Genomic DNA, 23211 nt, shown 5'->3' on the forward strand with positions numbered 1-23211 from the left:
AAAGAATGGCCTTACGAACTATTTGAAGCTCTCTCTCTCTCTCTCTCAACCAAAAAATTAAATATTAAAAATCCCAACCAGCATCCACCAGTTAGTTATGTCGTCAAAGAGTACCCCAACCCCGCATTGGAGAAGGAACGAATGAAACAAACCCATGCACTGTAAGGAAGGTGTAGGCTGCACTAGACCCAGTACTTGAGCAGGTGGTTGAGTACGAACCACTGCCCCCGCCTGAGAGTATCCCTGACCCCATTCAAGAGTCGATCATAGAACCAGTAAGGGAACCTCAAAGCGTGCCAACAAACGTATCCATTCTTAAGAAGCCACAAAAAGAGCCAATTCTGAAGGACAGGACTTCCCCATGATGGTTTGCTAAAGGATCAGTTGTTTGTTGAGCTTACAAGTGAAGCCATTCAGAAACTAGAAACTAGAGATGGATGGCATGGGCAATGGACTGCTTTTGCCTGGGACATGCAGGATGTGATGAGAAAAGTTGGTAAAGAATGAAACCTAAATGAGGCCCCAAATTCTCCCAGAAAAAGCAATGGAACTGCTTGAAGTACAGTTACTTTTGCATCCTTGGCTATGAAAGCACAAAAAGGCAAGATTTGACAGATAGGAAAGGTGTCTTTATTGACTCTAAATGTTAGCAGAGAAGCCCAAGTTTGAATCCTCATGCCTTACCAAATGCCACATCTTTGGAGCATCAAAAGAACATGCATTCTAGAATAGCACTATACCTTTGTTTTCAGCACGACTTTTTTTGCTTCTTTTAAGCAATCAAGTGACACTCCTCCATAGGCTCTTACCAAGCCTCCAGTACCAAGTTTGATACCACCATAGTACCTGTACATCAATGCTATTAATCCTTGCTGGAGGCTCGCCTTTTCAAGAACTTTTTTTAAATATATAAGGGCTGAAGAAGGGGGCTTTCTTCAGGGGAGAAGACGGAAGAAAAAGGAAGGGAAGGGAGGGGGGGGAGGGGGGTGGGTGAGGGGGTGATGGGGGCAGCATTGTTGCAGTGGGGAAGGGGGGTGCAAATGATTTGATTTTGTAGCAGCTATGCACTAACCTTGTCACAACAACCACGACACTATCAAGACCAGATGCAACAATAGAAGAATAGATAGGCTTTCCTGCAGTACCACCAGGTTCTCCATCATCATTGAAACGGTATGTCCTTTGAACCTGACCATGTAGTATCTGAATCACATCCGCTACTAGAAATTTTTTAAGAAAGTCTACAATTGAAAAGTTGTGACCCTGTGCCCACCTTGTACGCCCAACAATTGTGTGTCGCACGAGGATTGCTGACCTATGTTGACAACAACATCCTTCAGTAAGATCTACAAAACAACTTCACAGCTTACAAGTTGGCATTTGATCATTAGAAAACTATTTGTGTCTCTATCACCGAAGAGTTCTTCAACACGAAGCCAACGGGCTTTTCTTCTACACACAATTAACTCAAGCATTAAGATTGGGCCTTCTATCCCACTTGAACAACAACAAGAATCCCACTGTAGAGAAAAGATCAAAAGCACACATGTCTCAGCAGAAGTCTCCAAGGCTAGGCATGTCTTCTCTAGAGGGGATACATAAGGAATAGTTTTTCAAGACCCCAACAAGACAGGTGTATGATCAGGTCAGATGTGGGTATAAGAGAACACATGGTTGGATAGAGAGGATAGCCATCCCCCACACGCCCAAAACATTCTCGACTACAAGCTCGGGGACAATATTGCCATATTCCTGGAGGCCTCTCTCAGGAATTTACGATGCTTAGAAGCAGCTTTGGAGGATTTTTCCCTCGCAGCAGGTGCACTCATCGACTAGCACAAATCCATTGGACTTTGGGTTAGTGATGTAGACATGCCAAAACATGGGGGGCTAAGCTTGGCTTCAGATCGATTGAGAGGGGTACTATTGCTAGATTTTTGGGATGCCAAGTGGGTGTGATACAACCCCCACACAGCAATTTCCTCCAGTCTAAAGAACATTAGGAGGAATAACTCTATTGGAGATCCACCACTCTAGACTTAGCCTTGCATTGAATATGCTGAATATGCTGAATGAACTGAATGAACTGCTGTCCACTATCCCTTGTTTCCTGGGAAGGAAACGCTGAAGGGGGCTTTGGAACAGATGCTGAATGCTGACCTGATGATGAAACGCAGATCTGAGGGCTGATGATGATGCGTTTGCTGAAGATGAATGCTGAGGATGATGCGTTACTGCTATGCTGATGCGTTGGCTGGTTCTGCTGCTCCCAAAGCTTCCTGGAGGAGATGCGTTGGAGAACACACTGCTGAATGCTTGAATGATGAACTTGGTTGGCTGAATGGAGAGGCGCCTGAATATATAAGCAAGCATGCTGCTGATCGGCCAGCATAAGGGCTGTCGGCCATATGCCATGTCCACAAATGCTGTCGGCTGCCCCATAAATGCCTGTAAAAATGCCTATAAAATTGCATAAATGCCAGTAAAATACCTGATGACTACTGATGATGCTAATAATGCCATAAAATGATGCCATGTCACTGTAAACCTGACTGGTGTGCACGTGACATTCCCCGCTGCTAAACTGTTGCTGGGTGGATACCTGGCAACCTTCGACTCCTCTGTGATCCTTCTCCTCCGAACCACTGCCCCCTTCTGACTTCTGCTGGGACTGAGGCCGTCTGCAGGAGTGAAATCCTTTGAGCCAAAACTCCATGTACTGCGGGAACTGAATGGCAAATACCTGAGTCACCCCTGACCTGCCTCTGGAAACCTTTCACCTACCATCTCCGTCGTACCTGAAGCTCTGAACCTCCTGAGGCGATGTTGGAGCAAACTTCCGTCTTCTGTGGAAGAGAAACCCCCTGCTGCTGCTGCCAGTTGAAGTCCAAACTTATGTCCTCCTTTGATGATGGATGTCATTCTTCCCTGAGAGTTCATGGGCAACATGTATGCAAGACTGACTGCTAAGATGTCTGTTATGCAAGCCATGTGCAACCCTATATGCTGTGCAAGAATGCAGATGGATGGGTTACTGATGCAGACCTAAGGGAAAATCCCTAAGGGTGGCTTGCAAAATTTTGAGAACTGGGTTTAACTGTGCGGAAGCGATAAACATGATGTCTAACTGAATGACTGATGGAATGAACATGCTCTAAGGCTGGTTACCCTGTAACGCTCTGATACCAATGTGACATGTGGGAGGTTAAGACCGTAGTAATCACAACCTTAGTCTAACTGAACTGCACTTAATGATGTTCAAGAGATAGACAGATATGTGTCAATGCAATGCAGCTATATTAGATGATGAATGTGGTTACAATGAGATCCAACTGGATCTAAACTGCTGAATATGCTGCCTATATGCTGAATATGCTGAATGAACTGAATGAACTGCTGTCCACTATCTTTCCCTTGTTTCCTGGGAAGGAAACACTGAAGGGGGCTTTGGAAGAGATGCTGAATGCTGACCTGATGATGAAACGCAGATCTGAGGGCTGATGATGATGCGTTTGCTGAAGATGAATGCTAAGGATGATGCGTTACTGCTATGCTGATGCGTTGGCTGGTTCTGCTGCTCCCAAAGCTTCCTGGAGGAGATGCGTTGGAGAACACACTGCTGAATGCTTGAATGATGAACTTGGTTGGCTGAATGGAGAGGCGCCTGAATATATAAGCAAGCATGCTGCTGGTCGGCCAGCATAAGGGCTGTCGGCCAGATGCCATGTCCACAAATGCTGTCGGCTGCCCCATAAATGCCAGTAAAATACCTGATGACTACTGATGATGCTAATAATGCCATAAAATGATGCCATGTCACTGTACACCTGACTGGTGTGCACGTGACAGATGGCATGCATAACATTAGACCCAAGGGGGCCTGAAGCACTATCATCTTATCTAGACATGAGGAAAGCCTCAATATATTAATCTGGCATCCAGCACAGAGCCTTGCTAATCGAATCGGTCATTAAGGGGCTCCTTGGCAATGAGCCTTTTGTAAGGATTTCTTTACTGGGTTTGTACCCCTCACACAGCCTTGCTAATCAAGTCTAAAATTGAGCCTTTTGTAAGGATTTCCTTACTGGGTTTGTACCCCTCACAGAGCCTTGCTAGTCGAGTTGGTCATTAAGGGGCTCCTTCTTGGAAATGAGTCTTTTGTAAGGATTTCCTTACTGGTTGGCTGCCAACCAAGAGGTGCATACATCTCACAGGTTCCCCCTTGAACTCACAATGAGAGGGAAAGCCAGCCCAATGTGCGGAATCAGTATTTTGTTGTCAAGTGCATCCCACACTTTGATGCCATGTGGGCATACTGCACATGACAAGTGTAAGAACCTAAGGCCGGACACCATGCATTTTCATTGTGAACCCTTGTCCAGGGACCAGTCACTGGTGTACCACCAAGGGTGGTCAATCAGACGTGCAAGTCCTGCACAAGTCTTGTCATGCCCCTCTGAATACCAGATGTAATCCTCTTGTACGACGTAATCATATTAAGGTGGCCCAGGCACTTATTAGACACTAGCTGGGTGTCTAGACAGCCTGTCACATGTAAAGATCAATGGGCAGCCCACATGAGGCCCAAGGCCAAGGCCAAGGGGGCCCAGCGACAAAGGTACCTCTGTGTAAAGGGCTTTTTGGCCACAACCAGCCCCACGGGCAGGTCAACCCAGTCTCAGAGCCACAGCATCAGGGTCTAGTCGGCCAGCTTCAACACCCTATAAAAGGGGTCTCCAGGGGGGCTTATTCTCCATCTAACCCCCTTGCAAGTGAAGAGCACAAATGCAACCTAGAGGGCAGCCCCTGTGAGAGTCAAACACATGCAAAGAAGGTCCAGCAGTTGCCAGTAAGCAAGGAAGAGACAGCCAAATCAGCCTCCTCTCTGGGCAGATTTCTGCAAGTGCATGTGTGTGCCTCGAGGCAGGTCAACGCACTTATCAGGTCAGTCCTTTGTGGGCCAAATTCAGACTACAAGTCAGTCCTTCATTCATGTACAGAAATACAAGCAAATAAACCTTCAGGGTGGGGCACTTCACAATCCTATGAACTCTCTCTCTCTCTCTCTTGCATTGAAGATCTGAAGAGAATGTTGTCTCTTGCAAACTAACAAAGTAAAAGTTCCTTCAAGCTTCCGCATGTAAAATTGCAATCACAGCTCAGAGCTGGTGCAAAGTGCCGAGACAACCTAAATGTTTTTAGTGTGGATGGTGTGTCTGACCTCCAGTAACATGTAACAACTGCCCACGTGTCTAGTTGATGGTTTCTTCGTGCTCTTGAAAACCATCAAGCCTCTCACTAAGAGTTCGCAAGAAGCGACACAAGAGCACAAGACACAGAAGGACCCACGGTCATTGACAGAGATGGCACCACAGAAAGAAAAGAAAAAAAGTTCTTTTAGTGTCTAAAAATGACCAAAGGGTCTATGAGCCACTGTATCAAAGAAAATCATAAAGAAAAAAAACCCCAACTACAGCTGAAAGAAAAAAAACAGCCATGCAAGTGTCAATGGAAAGATAATACAATGTGATGGGATCAAAGTGGGTCATCCCCATCTATTGTAACCAATATGGTTAGATTTAGTACATAGATGGAGACTGGTTGTCAAAGAGGGCATGGTGGATCTATGAGTAGTTAGTGCTCGGACCCACAATTGTAAATACAAGCAATGAGAATGGAAGATTGTCCAATACTTGGTTCGCATTGCATACTGAAAGCATGTGTGAAAAGTTCATGGCATGACTTTGTTTTGTTAGCCTACCTGTTATGTGTAAATGTTACCTAGTGGGGCTGGGGATGCCTAGAACTGCTTGCCACCAGGTTGTGCGCCATGAAACTGTCTTTTTACATGGTGTGTGGGATGTCGCCAGGTGGTAAGTATCACTCTAATACTTGGTTTATTCAATAACAAGTATGCCGGACAACTTAAATTGGGGCACCAAATTTTAATGCATGGGTGTGGACCCCCTTCTCACACCACACGACCATTACATGAAGGCTGCCCCAAACCGAATCCTTTGCATGTTCACCACTAAGCTCACAGACCGTCACCTACGAAACCATCACTTGGGCCACAAAGACTAGCTAGGCACTCCTCTTCCAAGAGGAGGATAACAAGGGTTTATTAGCAGTCCAGCTCACCCACTTTCAGATCAAAGCCATCCTCGCCTCTTTGGCCTCGGTGTCTCCCTAGGACCAGGGATGGGAACTTATTAGCAGCATTGTGGCCTGGTATATCGAGAGGGTCCTAGGGAGACACCGAGGCCAAAGAGGCGAGGATGGCATTGATCTGAATGTGGGTGAGCTGGATTGCTAATAAACCCTTGTTATCCTAGGACTAGGGATGGGAACTTATTAGCAGCATTGTGGCCTGGTATATCGAGAGGGCTCAATGCACCGAGGTTATAGAGGGTTCTGACCCCACTAGTAGATACCATCTGCTTCATCTGGACAGACCTTACACATGCACTCCAGCCGGCTCTAGGAGCATTTGATATGCGACACAGACCATGTACGGCAATGTGCCCTATCCCTCCAAAAGCAACCAATGTGCCCTATCCCTCCAAAAGCAACCAATCATGGAGGAAGCTCCCCCCTCTTGTATTTCATTGTATCATTACCTTATGAGAGGGTTGTAGTCTTTTAAGCGGATGCCTAATAGAACAAGACACTCCCCTTCTTTGCCTATACAGTCAAGAATGCTAGATAAGCCCAATCCCAAAGCCTCTAGTGGATATCTGTCAAAATATGCAGCGGAAATGATAACCAAACTTGGGTCCACAAGAGCTTGCGGGACTTGGAGTCAAGCTTCCCCCTCTGCTTCTTCGGAATATGTACATACGCGTCACTACCAAAAACACGGAAGTGCGAGACATCAGGTTTCCTGCCAAAGTATGCCTCAAACGGAGTCATATGAGGTACTGAAGTCATCGGAGATCGGTTGAGGGTATAGACAGCCGTTGCCACAGCCTCTCCCCAAAGTGGACGAGGAAGATCACGATGCTCCAGCATGGTCCTCGCCATCTCCACCACAGTCCTGTTCTTGCGTTCTACAACTCCATTCTCCGAAGGCGATCCTGTATTGGCCAGTTCCCTTTTGATGCCATGATCTGCACAAAATCTGAGAAATACAGTCGAGGAGAATTCACCTCCTTTGTCAGCCCTGAGAGTCTTTACCTGAAATCCAGACTCTTTCTCCACCATCACGTGCCAATCCTTGAACCGTGCAAAAGCTTGGTCCTTCTGGGAAAGAAAGTAGGCCCACGTGAATCTGGTACAATCATCAAGCAGCAGCATAAAGTAGAGAGATCCTCCCAAAGATGGTGTCTGCTGAGGTCCACACAAGTCAGTGTGAATCAACTCCAATGGTTTCGAAGCCCGCCTGGAAGCCTGCTTCGGAAAGGATTCCCTGTGCTGCTTACCACGTATGCAAGAACTGCAACGTCCTTGCCTACTGTCAACATCTGGCAAGCCAACCATCATCTAGTCTCGAAAAGCTCGCCGAAGTGCATCCACATTTAAGTGGCCAAAACGAAAGTGCCACAAATCTCCGATCTGAGAACCTGTCAACGAGGAGAGTGCAGAGAGCTTGTAGATACCATTCTCCACACCGCCTTCCCAAACAACCTGGCCAGTCTCACGGTCCCGTAGAGCAACTGAATGCTCCTCGAATTCCACCCGAAAGCTCGCCGAAGTGTATCCACATTTAAGTGGCCAAAACGAAAGTGCCACAAATCTCCGATCTGAGAACCTGTCAACGAGGAGAGTGCAGAGAGCTTGTGGATACCATTCTCCACACTGCCTTCCCAAACAACCTGGCCAGTCTCACGGTCCCGTAGAGCAACTGAATGCTCCTCGAATTCCACCCGAAAGCCAGTCTTGCATACTTCATGCACTGACAGAAGATGAAAACCCAGAGCAGGGACATAAAGAACACGGGAAGCATGCTTGCCCCCCTTGCCGTCGGGAATAATCTCCATCCGGCCCTCACTATGTATCGGAATAGTGGAGTTGTCGCCAATAAAGATGCGACCTGACCGCCGTTTCACATCCAAAAAGAAGTCACGGGACGGAGTCATATGCCTGGAAGCACCATTGTCAAGAATCCATTCCCAGGTATCCTTCGCGGTGAAGCCAACTGCCTCCTCGCTAGAAGACGATGAAGCATCGGAGTTCATCATCTCTAAGTGCACAAATGCATGAGTCTTTGCAACTGAGGCTGAGGAATCAGCACTCTTCCCTGTCCGCTTAGGACACTTCCTCCAATAGTGGCCTTTCTCGCCACAATCATTGCAGGATCTTTCGGCCTTCAGCTTCTCTCATTCTGAGTCAGGCTTCTTCTCAGAAGACTTCTCCGGTGAAGCCTTCCCTTTGTCCTTGTTGTTATTCCGGCCTTTCGACCGTTGGCCAGTTAAGGCCTCCGAACCGCCGCTGAGGAGGGTTCGTGAAACGTTCCTCCTGGTCCAAGACCATTGGCACAAGCTCCTCCCAGGTAATGGTGCTGAGCCTGCCACTCGTAATCAACGAGGAGTAAAAAGCAGAATACTGAGCAGGCAAGTGGGACAGCAAAGTGATGGCCATGTCTTCAGATGATATCTCCTTCCCAGCCTGGAGGACTTCCTGCTGAAGGGCCTGCAGCTTGTTAATGTGTTCCCGCATTGTCGAGGACTTTGCAGGATTCATAACCCACATCTGCACTTCCAAGGAGATCCTCTTCATGGGTGATACCCTGTTATAAAGAGAAGCCAAGTGCTGCCATATGCCTCTGGCCAACGTCATGTGCTTTATATGATTGATCACTTGTGGTGTGCAGTTGAGGAAAATAAATGACCGGACCCTGGCGTTGACACGATCCCACATCTGTGCTTGTGTCTCCCGGTCCTTCTTCATCGACAGTAACTCCCCTTCCTCTGCTTCCGGACGTGGAACCCTCATGCGATGAAATCAGCAAGGTCATATGACTCCAGCACAGACTCCATCATAACCTTCTAGATGCCGTAATTGTTCCCGTCCAGCTGACGGTCCACAGGGAACGTGGGGAGAGTCCGGATCTTCACGTGCTTCTCAGCCATTTCTAACAAATCTGCCATCACGGGGATTAAACTGAAAAGGGTGGGTGGGTGGGAAAAAAAACGCTAAACCTACAAGTGGCTGTCCAGCACCTTAGCCCGCCTTACTCTTGCAATTTCTCTTCCCGAACAGTCCAAAACAGTCCACCAATCAGCAACTTACCTATCCCCCTCTTGCTCAGAAAACTCCCAAGATCTATCAAGAGCCTAGGGCTCTGATACCATGTCAAAATATGCAGCGGAAATGATAACCAAACTTGGGTCCACAAGAGCAAGTAGAGTGCAGAAAATAGACAGCACAAGATACACTGAGAGATAGGCGTGTAAACTCTTCTCTATACACAAGATCTCGTACAAAACTGAATGTATGAATGGTGAGGAGCATGGGGCCTATTTATATGCCCCATGGATGCAGTCGGCCAGCGCTTGATGGCTCTCCACGACTGCATAAAGCAGTCGGCCAGCAGAATATCTCCACGACTGTATAAGAACACGTCGGCCAGCATAAAAGCCTCCACGACTGCATCATAGGCAGTCGGCCAGCACCATGGGCTCCTGCCAACATGTGGCATCCATCCACACCATGAAAAAATGGGGAAAAAATACGGGGAGTGAGGAAAAATGATAAAACACCTATACAGGGCGGGCACACCCACAACAGAGGCCCTGGTGTCTGATTAAGACAGGAGATGACTTCTAACAATATTCACACTGGGAGACCTTTGGCACCACATACTCATTTTTTGAGACAACTGTGGAGATCCTACCAAAAGAGACAGATTTCCATTTTATTCTAGCTCTTCTAGCATGGTAGACGTACCTTTGGTGCAGAACCAAATGCTCACAATGCTTTATAGCTTTTGAGTCCACTCAACATTCCGTATGGGATAACAGAGAGGTCCAGAGAATCTGACAAGGCATCCCACACTTGATTGGCAGGATGAAGAGAGGAACTTGCTACGCACCTGGGGATTTGTGGCATGGCTCATCAGTGTCACGTGCATGCTCTCCCAAGTGTGACATGGACATGCTTCTACCATTAGCCAGCTCAAAGGTAAAGTATGTGGCCGGATTCATGTGTTTGTAAGGTCTATTGTGCCAGTTCATTTTCTTGCAAAAAAATAAAACAGGTTAAAGCCAGTTCAAGGGGGTTCATTAATAGGAGACGGGGTCAGTAGCACAATTTGTCCAGCGACTCAAGCAATTCGGAGTGAGCGTGGAAGTCGGACGAGAGCCAAATTTATGCAACACATTTGTTATTGCCTTGGTGAAGTGAGATAAATGTTTGTGTTTCCATTGTTAAACACGTTAGAAGTCATCTCCTGTCTTTATGTTGACACCAGGGCCTCTGTTGTGGGTGTGCCCGCCCTTTGTAGGTGTTTTATCAATTTTCCTCACTCCCCGTATTTTTTTCCCATTTTTCCTATTTTTCTGTGGCATGGGAGGTAGTCTTGTAGTGGTAGGAGGACCTTGAACTTGGCCGACTGCATCTGTGGATACACTGGAGGTGGCCGACTGTTTTGCACAGGTCGTGGACCTTCTTGATGCTGGCCAACCCCCCCTGCTGCTGGCCAACTGTACATTTCAGCAGGTCATGGAGTTTGTGGTCCTGTCGGCTGCCCTACAGCAGGCCGACTGTTGTATGGGGGCCATATAAAATGGCCCCACAGCCCCTTGTCACAATTGTGTTATTCCGGGATCTTCTTTGTGTATATAGAACAGAGTTACATGCCTCTATCTCTCTCTCTCTCTCTCTTGTGCTGTTGATTTCTACATTGCGTTTGCTCTTGTGTTCCCAGATCTGGTCATCATCTCCGCTGTGTATTTTGACATGGTATCAGAGCCCTAGGCTCTTGATTGTTCTTGGGATTTGTGTGAGCAAGAGGAGGACTGTTGTGCTGCTGATTGGTGGACTGTACGGGACTGTTTGGGAAGAGGAGAAGCAAGGCTGATTTGCTGGACAGCCACTTGCAGGTGTAAGTTCTTCTTTGTTCCCACCCACCCTTTTTTCAGAGTACATCCCTGCAATGGCAGATCTGTTAGAGATGGCCGAGAGGCATGTGAAGATCCCTACACTCCCCACGTTCCCGGTGGACCGTCAGTTGGACGGGAACTGTCACCAGCCTGGACATTTCCCAGTCTGAAAGGGGTCTGGTGAACTCCAGGATGTTTAAATATTTGGAAAGTACAAGCTTTGGGAATGGGGGATTATCCTAGAATACAAAGGACCACACTCCTAAAATTTAGGAGAGTTGCTATTTTTGGCCTGACTTCGATGGAAATTCTGTTCGCGTCATTACATCTGGAATTGAGCAGATACCAAGAGTTGGCAAAGTGCCTATGACAGAATGTCTACTAGTTGGGATATTTTTAGAGCTAAAGATTGTGGGAGAACCCATCTCTTAGATTGGGACATGTGGCAAGAAAGTGGATCAAAGTGAGACAAGTGGCCCGACACTTGTTAGAAAATGGATCAAAGTGAGACAAGTGGCCTCACACTTGTCCCTTCAGCTATTGTGTGGCTCTCCACTTGTCATTGTAGCCTTCTCTTGCCATTTTAGCTCATGGGAGGCCCAAATCTATAAATTGGAGCCCTCTCTCTTCATTAATGAGGCTGTCTTGCTGCACACTAGCCTCTACCACCGTTACAGGCTACCCTAATGATGGCTACTCTCTTTCTCTCTCTCTTGAAGGCTGCCCATGAAGAATACCGGCTGTTGGGGACTGTTTTGGAGGCTTCCATCGAGAAGAAATACTGAAGGCAAGGGTATTTAATCATTTATCATGATTTCTAGCCATTGTACTTGTTGTACTAGCATTTGTACTTGCTGTACTGGCTGTACCAGCTTCTGTACTTGCTGTACCACCCATTGTACCGACTGTACCAGCTTCTGTACTTGCTGTACCTGCTGTACCAGCCACCGTACCGACTGTACCTGCTCTACCAGCCCTTGTACTGGCTGTACCAGCTTCTGTACTTGCTGTACCACCCATTGTACCTACTGTACCAGCTTCTGTACTTGCTGTACCTGCTGTACCAGCCACCATACCTGCTGTACCAGCCATTGTACTTGCTGTACCGGCTGAATGGAGAGTTGTACTTGCTGTACCCTTTCTATTGCATGAAGACCCGTGGTTTTTGGGGAAGAATCAGTACCCACACGGAGGTATATGGATTATATTGTTGGTTTGGCATTTCTACAGCCTATGTTCCGGCTTGGTTGCCTCGTGTTGGGCTGTGTTATGGCATTTGTATATGGATAATCCGGCATCTCCCCTGGGGAGAGTAAGGCCCTCAAAGCTTGTACATGATATTATTCTCCTTGGGTAATAAAATACTCCAAGGGGGGGGGGGGGGTCGGCCCATTCCGGCCTCTATGCGGTGTCACACGTGCAAGCTCCATTTTCAGCATTTGTGGATGTTTTGTCCAGCTTTATGTTTTATGCAAAGTGATGATGGATACCCCCGGGCATCCCGCGTGCGAGTTTCAGGAACAACTACGGCATATGGAAGGTTATGATGGAATTTGTTCTGGAGTCTCACGACCTCGCTGATTTCGTCGTTGTTGGGGTTCCACGGCCGGAAGTAGAGGAAGGGGAGTTACCGTCGATCCGAAAGGACCGGGAGGCACAGGCACAGATGTGCGATCGTGTCAACGCCAGGGTCTGTTCGTTTATCTTCCTCAACTGCACACCGAGGTAATCAATCATGTAAAGCATATGACACTGGCCAGAGGTATATGGTAGCATTTGGCTTCTCTTTACAACAAGGTATCGCCCATGAAGAGGATTTCCTTGGAAGTACAGATGCGGGTTATGAGTCCTGCAAAGTCGTTGACGATACGGGAGCATATTAACAAGCTGCAGGCTCTTCAACAGGAAGTTCTTCAGGCTGGGAAGGAGATATCGTCATAGGACATGGCCATAACGTTGCTGTCGCATTTGCCCTCTCAGTACTCAGCATTTTACTCCTCTTTGATTACCAGTGGCAGGCTCAACACCATCACGTGGGAGGAGCTTGTGCCCATGGTCTTGGACCAGGAGGAACGATTCACGAACCCTCCTCAGGGTGGAGGTTCGGAGGCCTTAACTGGCCAACGGTCGAAAGGCCGTAACATGGGCAAAGGGAAGGCTTCATCGGAGAAGTCTTTTGAGAAGAAGTCCGTTACTAACTGCGAGAAACTAAAGGCAGAGAGGACCTGTAATGATTGTGGCGAGAAAGGCCACTATTGGAGGCAGTGTCCTAAGCGGAAGACCGAGAAGGGTGAAGATTCCTCAGCAGCAATCATGAAGACTCCGGCTTTTGTGCACCTGGAGGTGATGGACACCGATGTTTCATTTTCTTCAGGCAGGGAGGAGGTTGGAGGATTCTCTGCAACGGATACTCGGGAGTGGATTCTAGATAGTGGTGCTTCCAGGCACATGACTCCTTCCCGTGTAGATTTACAGGATCTCTACAGGTATTCTAGTCACATTCTTACTGGGGATACGTCCACTATCCCAGTTCACAGTGAGGGCAGGTTGGAGATAGTTCCCGATATGGCAGAGGGGGGAAGCATTCCTCCCAGCTGTTGTATGTTCCGTCACTTGGTTTTCATCTGTTGTCAGTGCATCAGGTTTGCAAGACTGGTGTACGGGTGGAGTTTGATGAGCATTTTGTTGCTCTCTGGGACAAAGCAACAGGCCAGGTGGTTTGGGAAGGCGGAGTGGAGAATGGAGTTTACAAGCTTTCAGCACTGTCTCTCCCAAGTCCTCAGGTTTGTGATGAGTGGCAGTCTGGTAATGGCCACTTAAGTGTGGATACGCTGCAGGTGCAGGCTTTCCAAGACCAGATGGAGGATAGCTTGCCAGTTGATGGCAGCAGTTGGCAGGCACTTTCCAGTATTGATGTTGGTGGTTCTTGTGTTTGTCAGTCCAGAGGAAACTGAACAGGTAACTTATGCTCTGATGTCTCATAGTATTCAGGACAAAGAAATTCCTGTAGATGAGGATGTTCTTTCCAGGGGGACCTCTCGGAAAGCCAGGCAGGTGGCAGTTGATTACTTGCAGAAGGAGGTGCATACTCCAGGCTTTGTGGTTCCGGATTCAGAGGGGGTGGTTGACAGGTTTCAGAAGGCCTTGTGTGGTCTTCAGCAGGTTTCCAGGACTTGGCTTTGCAGCGTAACAGGTGTTGATCCTTGTGAGTAGTGTGATGCCTCTTTGACTCTCGGAAGCAGAATGGTTCATTGATTTGGTTGATGGACACCAGATTGGACGGGAGCTTCCTGATGAGGCAGTTGAGCTCATGGTTGCAGATGACTCTTTGGGAGGCAAGATTGCGTATCTTGTGGTTTCTGCAGCATGCGAAGGATCATGGACTCTTTTACACAGGAGGGGGATTGATTGATGGAGTCCGACTCCACGGTTGGAGTGACTCAGATTGAGGAGGAGATCCGGACATGAGGAGATCTACTTCAGGCCGAGGAGATCCGGACATGAGGAGATCTACTTCAGGCCCAGGAACAGTTTTATGGAGCAGTAAGAGGCAATCATCTTTTGCCTTGTCGTTGACAGAAGCAGAGTACCGGGCTGCTTGTGATGCTGCTTATGAGGTGGTGAGGTTGCAGAGGTTGCAGTGCAGGATTGGGCTTCCACTGGAGGAACCCATGGTCATCCAGAGGCACTTTGTTCGTGAACAGATCGTTGCTGATGACATCTTGCTAGAGTTCTGTTCGACGGAGGACAGTACAGTGGACCTCTTCACGAAGTCGCTATCTCAAGATTTGCTCAGGCGGCACCCCAGCTCCCTGTGGTTGGTTTCACAGCCAAGAGCCGAGAGGGGGTGTTAGAAGTCATCTCCTGTCTTTATGTTGACATCACGGCCTCTGTTGTGGGTGTGCCCACCCTTTCAGGTGTTTTATCATTTTTCCTCACTCCCCGTATTTTTTCCCCATTTTTCCTATTTTTCTATGGCATGGGAGGCAGTCTTGTAGTGGCAGGAGGACCTTGAACTTGGCCGACTGCATCTGTGGATACACTGGAGGTGGTCGACTGTTTTGCACAGGTCGTGGACCTTCTTGATGCTGGCCGACCCCCCCTGCTGCTGGCCGACTGTACATTTCAGCATGTCGTGGAGTTTGTGGTCCTGTCGGCTGCCCTACAGCAGGCCGACTGCTGTATGGGGCCATATAAAATGGCCTCACAGCCCCTTGTCACAATTGTATCATTCCGGGATCTTCTTTGTGTATATAGAGCAGAGTTACACGCCTCTATCTCTCTCTCTCTTGTGCTGGTGTTTTCTGCATTGCGTTTGCTCTTGTGTTCCCCGATCTGGTCATCATCTCCGCTGCATATTTTGACAAAACAATCTTTTAAATTAATAGTTGTGATTAGTTTATTGCACTTTCACCAAATTCTCATATCTAGGTGGGAAGTGAGGTGAGGCTAGAGGGTTCCATCAATCCTGAAGGATGCCAAAGCTGATGGCCTCAATGAGGTCACAGCCAACACGCAACCCTGCTAAGCGCACTCCCTGTGTCACTATGAGGAGCATGGAGAAATGGAACAGGAGTCGAGAGACAGGACCAGACCTAAGTCCAAACTCTGCCAGGAAATTCAAGTGTCAGACCTGAGCTGATAGCTCGAGGGGAGGCAGTCAGATTGTTCTACACCAAAGGCGAGTGTTGTTCCTCTACCACACTTGGGGAATTTTGAAAAAGGACAAGTTCCAGTTTTTACCTAAACATGAAAGAGGCTGGCTGTGAATTTGTTTGCATGAGAGGTATCTTGCTAGTGGGCTAATGCCTCGTTGAAGATCCAGCAATGACCCGGAAGCCGAGGTCTGCCATGGGAAGGCATACTGGCAGCAAGGTGGATGTGGAGCAATCCTTACATAGCTCTCCACCCAACTGTAGACCGAGGACAAAAAAGCTTGCAGAAGAGCACTCGGGCTTTGGATCATGGGATCAGTGATGCCCAGTCCTCCCTTGTGGGGAAGAAGAATGACGGTGACCCACTGCTTAAGCACAGGCAGTGTGGCTGTCTCCCTAAGGAAGCCTTTGATGATCCACGGACTTGGCCTATGTAGGATCTTGAGAAAGAGCAGCACTTGGTAATGCATCACATGATAGCTAGACAGACCATGTTTAGCTGCATAGCATGCAAAGGCAGAGTTGTGGTGCTCCAATGTAGGAGCTTCCAGCAGCAAAGGCTCACAAGCAGGGTGAAATCCGCTGCTCGAGGGAGATACGAATGTCCACCTAGCATCCAACATAGTGGATGAAAGTACCTCTAGAGGTCCTCTAAAGCCATCCACTAGCCTTCAGTTTAGAGTGAGAGAGTCGCTCCTCCAAAAACCCCATGAATTGTGCTAGTTTATCCATCCAATCCCTATGATCTGTAGGGGCAATGGGTCATTTTTGCCCATTCAGTCACGCTTACTCTCTGATGGGACCTCATTATTCTTCAAAGTTGTGAAATGAATCTCCAATTTCTTTCAACATAAGGTATCCTCATGCTGAGATTGCTTACTATTAAGTTGCATATATAATGCATCATCATCATGTAGTTTCTAATTACAATTTATGTTCAATCATATGCCATGGCATTACCCGAGGTGGGACTCTTACAAAAGCTTAAGAAGATGCTTACATAAGGAGAAAGCAGAGGAGAAAGGCTGAATTCTCAAACTCACCTCGCTTAGGAAGTCTAGAGCTGCGCGCTCAGAATCCACAGGAGCCGCCCAAGCCACGAACTTACTCTTCTTGACCTCCAGTTGCTTAGTGCATCTCTCAGCCAGCGTGGTGTAGCTCTGTGGTTTCTCTGAAGCCTTGCAAAAAATGTACACAGGGACGCCTTTTCTGCATGGTGGAAGAGCATAGAATGGCCGAGGAACGCCAAAGCCATGCGAGCTTGCGATGAGGGCTAAGTTGAGATGCAGGTTGGTACGTACCGAATGTCGGAGGAGAATCATAAGTGATGCAAGGAGATCGCTTGCACATGCTCATCAGAACCGTGCCTCTCTAACAAGATTATTTTTTTAATTTTTTAGGAACAATAAAGTATATATATTAACTATTGAAAGTCAGACCAACAACATATACCACACCCACACCCTACTTTCTCAAAACCTCTAATACCCCACATCCACACTACTCTACTCCTTTTTTATCTCATTTAGAATTTTACAAAAGAAATCCCATCTATCATCTTCACATAAAAAACTCGATTGATCCCAAGAAATCTGATATCTCAGCAGTAAACAAGCCTCCATCATAGCCTCAGTAGTGCAGCCCCGGGGAGACTGTTTCTCTAGCAGTCCTCCATGTTTTGACAACACCTTAACAGTAGGTCTTGTGCCAACCGGGTTCTCAATAAAAGCCACAAATGTGTGATCCACTTGCTTTTCCTTACGGTACCATCTCTGTGTTTTGGGCCCAAATCTGGGGGCCTTTTCTTCTTAATCCAACATCTAACCTACAGCAGCCAGCAAGTCCACATTAGGGAGTAACCCCAAGTATGCAAGAAGCTCAGCTAATATAAAGGGGGCATCATTATGAGATATTCCTCTGTAAGTTCTCAATCAGCACATCCAACTCCACAGAAGACCAAATTTTATTTACATTACAGAAGGACCAACACATGCAAATGCATTTATACATCAACTCAAAATCCTACAGTCCTGTACAAGTAGTCTTCAAAAAAACAATGTCATTTCTGCTGGTCCAAATTTCCCATAAGATGCAAGCTCTAATAATGTTAAAAACCAATCCACTGCATTGCCCATTTCCCAAGATGCTAATCCTCCCAAAAAAAAACCAAATTTGAAAGCTTTCTTACAAATGCCAGTCACCACTTCTTTTAAAGAGGACCAAAAGGTAATAAAGAACTCAATTGAAAGACCATCCCACCCAGGTGCCTTTTCCCTGCCCAACTTTAGTAGAGCACACCAACACTCATCCATCTCAATATCCCTTTCTAACCACTAAGCTTTATCATTAAGAAGACCAAGCAGCTTGTTTTCAGCTTGAAACCTCCTCAAAGAGGAATCTTCTTTTAAGCTCAATCTAGACCCCAAATATTTGACCCATTTCAAAGCAAGTAGTTTGGGGTCATTTAAAGGAGTGCCATCCTCATCTAAAATGCACCCCCCATCACTATGTCACTTTTATTCTTGGAAAGTTTAAAAAACTTATTGTCAGGTTTCTTTTTATTGGCTGAAGAGGCTCTTTTGGTCCAATATTCATGTTCTCTAAAGCATTTATCTTCCACCATTTGGATATTAGCTTGACACTTAAAGTACAGCTCAGTGTCACCAGAATCCAGCCCAACAGATTGTCTTTTTAACAGCAACTCTTCTAGAAGAGCAGACCATTTTTTTTTCTCAACTCTCATTTCCTCAGCTCTCAGTTTTTCCACAGCCCTAATGACACCTTGCATCTCATTGGCAAACTATTTCCAAGAGCCCTCAGCTCCCATTCTCCTTTTCAAGTTATTAATAGCTGCTTCAGTATATTCCACAAAGAGAGGGTCTTTCAACAATAAATTATTAACTCTCAATTTCCTAGTGGGGTAATGAGATAAGTCCAAACCAGACCCATCACAGTGAGACCAACCCCACTTTAAAGGGAGATGATCAGATAAGGTAGAGGTGTAATCCATAGTCACCCTCAAAGTGTGATGCACCCAAGCAGCTTGTTGACTAAAGAAAAATCTATCAATTCTTGATGAGGAAGAAAGATATTGCAAACTAAAATATGTATGCCCTGGCTTATCTCTCCAGTCCCCAAGATACCAGTTATCTTTAAGTCCTAGGCCCCTTCTAAGATCTTCCCACTTCCCTTTTTCGTTCCCTATTAAAATAGGGCTACCACCACATCTGTCCACTACTCTTTCTACCATGTTGAAGTCTCACAAGGTACTTGAACATTTACACCAGCAATCCAATCCCACATGCAGCTCCTAACCTTGTGATTGTGAGCCCCATAAATATTAATGATCCATATTCTTTGACCATTAAGAATGATCTCTACTATCAAGATCTTTCCCTCAGAATGATTAGCTATAATACTAGGGCTGAGATCCCTCTTAACTATGTTCATAACCCCACTAAAACTTGACTTGATGCCACCATAAAATATATCCCATTCCCCAAAACAATTCATCCTCGAAATGTTACCAAAAAGATTATGTTCTTGGATAGCTAGTACAGATAAGTCCCAAGACTTCACTAGATTATAGAAAGAAAGAAAAAATAGAAAGCATGTGGACCCAACACCATTTCCATTTTTGACCTTACAAAAAACCTTAATAAACATAACAAAATTTTGGTGTGTTGAACCCAAGGCTTGTACACACCAACTAATTAATTAATCACAAAAAAAATGTTTTGGTTGCATATTGGATTTAATAGAAATGTAATACAACATTTTGATGCCCTATTCACTCCAATTTCATGGATATTAATTAGTAGGAGCAAGGCATCCCTACTATTTCATTTTCAAAGGTCATACCGTAGAGTCTTTTTCTTAAAAAACTTTGGTAGGCAAAAATAAATAAAAAAGACTACATAACAAAACGCAAAGTGAGGTGCCGTGTCATCGTGGCACTATGAGGTGTCTGCATGTGATCAAGACGAAGCTTCCTTATACAATGCTCTTACCATGCAAAATATTGTGCATGTGAGTGTCAAACTTAGCAGATGAACTAACCATCCCACTTGAGGCACCGGAAAAAAGGGAGAAAGGAAAATTCAAGAGAGGCAGCACGCCATTACTAGTTAGGAAGTAGTTTTGAACTAGTTAGGAACTAGTTAGGAAGTAGTTTTGAACTACTTTGGAACTAGTTAGGAAGTAGTTTGGAACTACTTAGGAACTAGTCAAGAACTAGTTAAGAACTAGTTAGGAAGTAGAAGATGTTATATAAGGAACCTCTATCATTTTTCTATATAAGCCATGTCGATACGATCATATTGTGGTATACCCGTGAACAATTGGAACCTCATGTTTACCAAAAAAATCTACAACCTACTAAGGATAGAATATTATTGCACTTGTTTCTAAAAGAGACCGTTTTAAACCTGTTAAATTCCTAAGGTCTTTATAAACCTTAGATTGTAGCCCCTTGCCCCTTTTTTGAACTTATTAAATCTTTTTATTTTACACCTTGTGAACATTAGACATCTATTTACATTTAGTACATCTATAAATTATATCAGCAAACCTAACCCTTGAAGCACCATAATGTGTTGTTAAGTTTGGTCCTCTCCAAAATATTGCATTAGGCATTATCTACAAAAGACTCCATTAAAACCTAACTCTTGAAGCACCATAATATGTTATTAAGTTTGGTGATGGTCTCCAAAATATTGTGTTAGGCATTATCTACAAAAGACGCCTCTTGAAGCACCATAATATGTTGTTAAGTTTGGTGGTCTCCAAAATATTGCATTAGGCATTATCTACAAAAGACATGAATAAAACCACCTCTCCCTCTCCCTCCTTCTCCAAAAAATAAAGCGTAGAGACTCCTCCTCTACAGGGAAACCCCTTCTCTCCAAAATTAAGAGGCCCCTCCTCTACAAGTAGACCCTGCCTCAACAATTAAGAGTAGAACCCTCCTCTCCAAAATTAAGAGACCCCTTCTCTATAAAAATTAGGAGTAGATCCCTCCTCTACAAAATTAGGAGTATAGTCCTCCTCTACAAAATTAAGAGTAGATCCATCTACAATAGCAAGAAGAATATATGGTTGAGTTCTTGGAATCTCTTAAAGATGAAATGATGGTTTTTACTATTTTTAAACTTTATGGTGGCTATCAAGGAGGATATGGATAAGTAAGGTTTTGAATCACATCAAGCCCCCAAATCACAAAACCAACCAATTGCACGAAGTCTTTTATGGTTGTAGCCTCAAGTGTTTCCATAAAAACTTTGTAAATATTGGCATCAAATTTGAATACAATTGAGCACTTATTTATTGATAGATACAAACATCAACAAATGTCATCCTTCACTACATATAGTTGCAAGGCATTTACTAGCTTCATAAAATTATCAAAATGTGTTGGGAGCTCTACTGGATGTAGGCAAAGTTTCTCACTCAAAGGATGCCTAAGGCAGTGATGGTGGAGGTCAAGGGTCATTCATGATGCATCCACTTTAAAAGGAGATCAAAGATGAAAGGTGATTGGTGATTGGTGATCACGACATAAGTTAGCACTAATGAATTTACTAGAAGAATTCGATGCTAATGCATTTGGATTGGATTACATAAAATGGTGTAAAGGATGTAAAGAAGAAGCTCAAGCACGAGGCACTCAAAAGGTTACTATGTTTCCATCACATTTTTCTCCTTCGATTAATTTATTAAGCATACATATTCAAATGGCATCGGTTTTAGAGGAACTATATTTTTAACATTCCAAAGGTTCTAGAGGAACTCTATTCGAATGACATTCCAAAGGTTCTAGAGGAACTCTATTCGAAGGACATTTTTAGTTTTGCAAAGAGGAACTCTATTGTAGCATTCCAAAGGTTCTAGAGAGGGACTCTATTTTCATTCCAATTTTTCTATTCAAAGCTTTAATTTGAGACCAAAAATTTACAAAATTTTACATGCTATATCATACTTTAATTAACCCATAACTTATGTCTTACTTAACAAAATTTGACAAACTTGGTCTCTAAACTAATCTACATATACTAGGTGTTAAATTGAGACAAAAAAAAATTCATGCTAAATAAATCATAATTTTCTCTCAATTTTTTATAATCGGTAATTTGATTAACCCATAACTTATATGTTACTTGACGAAAATTTTAAATTTGAGACCAATAAAGTTATAAATTTTTCTATGCCATTTCATAATTAAATCAATTCAAGTGAAAATTTCCCAGTGAAGCGTGTACCTTAAATTATACATCATATTAAAATTTATACAAAAACATCGTAATTTTGTTACGTGCATATACATACATACATACATACATACATACATACATACATATATATATATATACATACATATATATATATATATATATATATATATATATATACATATATATATACATACATACATACATACATACATACATACATACATACATATATATATATATATATATATATATATATATATATAGTGTTAATTGGAAAGTGCACTTATGAGATTCTCATAAAACAAAGGAGATAAGCAATCGACTACATTTTCTCTAATCTAGGGCATGAAGTGTTGTGTTGCATTTGCTTGAACACCTCGTGGGGTGGCACATGTTGGGGGGGGCAATGCTCCATAACTTTCTTTAGTAGTTTTATTAAAAATTGTTGAAATATACAAGTGAATAGGGTGTGTGCGGGAACAAGCCCTTGGTTAGAGGCTGTAAAAGAGGAGATGTAATTGTGAAAGAACCTGTGAAAAGGTTAGAAGAATCTACTGGGAGAGAATAATGGGTAGCATGAGGGAATTTAGGAGTGTGGAGTTATTCTGGGAGATATTCAGGGAAAAGAGAAGAGGTGGAGAGAATCAGGCAAGAGGTGGAGATATTCTGGGAGTGAATCATGGAGAAATCAATGGGATTAGATGCTTGATGTAAACTCTATAAATTGAGGCATAGCCTTAATGAGAATTTGCTGGTTTTTAAGTATCCATGCCTACATTAATCTATTTGCTAATTATTCACTAATTACGTCTTAATCATTTTGCTAATCACTTTGTTAATTGATTCTAGTGTTTGATCCACCATAGCTCATCATTATGCTCAAATTTCAACATGGTATCAGAGCCATGCCTAGAATCAATTAGGTTTATGAGCCCATTAGTTAATTAATTAGGATTAGTAGATAATTAGCAAAAAATCAAATTTTTAGTGAGTTTTTCACTTCCCCCTTCACCCCCAGCCAGTGGAGGATCTCTAGCACCTTGCACACATAGAATTAGGGCACAAGCTTCTAGCACATGGTAGCTAACATCTTTGGCTACAAGCCCATCAAGAAAACGCAGCAAACCGCCGGCGCCATCAGGAGAATTCGACGTTTTTTTCAACGCGTTTTTTTCTTAGTAAACTGTAGATTTCTCCTTGCTCAAATCAAATTGTTTCGATTCCTCCTAGCCCAAGGTGTAATCAAGCATGCTCTACAAGCTGGTGAAGACAGAATTCAATTTC

At 44.7% G+C, this 23211-nt stretch overlaps 1 protein-coding gene across 1 annotated transcript in view; it reads right to left on the reverse strand.

Moving 5' to 3' along the window:
- LOC147613309 (ribosomal protein S5 domain protein) overlaps positions 1 to 17065 on the reverse strand; it is a 35414-nt gene extending 18349 nt beyond the window's left edge. The window contains exons 1-4 of the mRNA XM_086782593.1: positions 16741 to 17065; positions 1274 to 1315; positions 1073 to 1188; positions 741 to 846 (exon numbers count right to left, since the gene is read on the reverse strand). Coding sequence (XP_086638719.1) covers positions 741 to 846; positions 1073 to 1188; positions 1274 to 1315; positions 16741 to 17019 — 543 coding nt within the window. The 5' untranslated portion in view covers positions 17020 to 17065. The remainder of the gene's footprint in view (positions 1 to 740; positions 847 to 1072; positions 1189 to 1273; positions 1316 to 16740) is intronic.
- Between the last annotated feature and the right edge of the window lie 6146 nt (positions 17066 to 23211).

This window comes from Cibotium barometz, chromosome 44 (genome assembly GCF_041138505.1).
Source record: "Cibotium barometz isolate CiBa-2024 chromosome 44, ASM4113850v1, whole genome shotgun sequence".
NCBI lineage: Eukaryota > Viridiplantae > Streptophyta > Polypodiopsida > Cyatheales > Cibotiaceae > Cibotium > Cibotium barometz.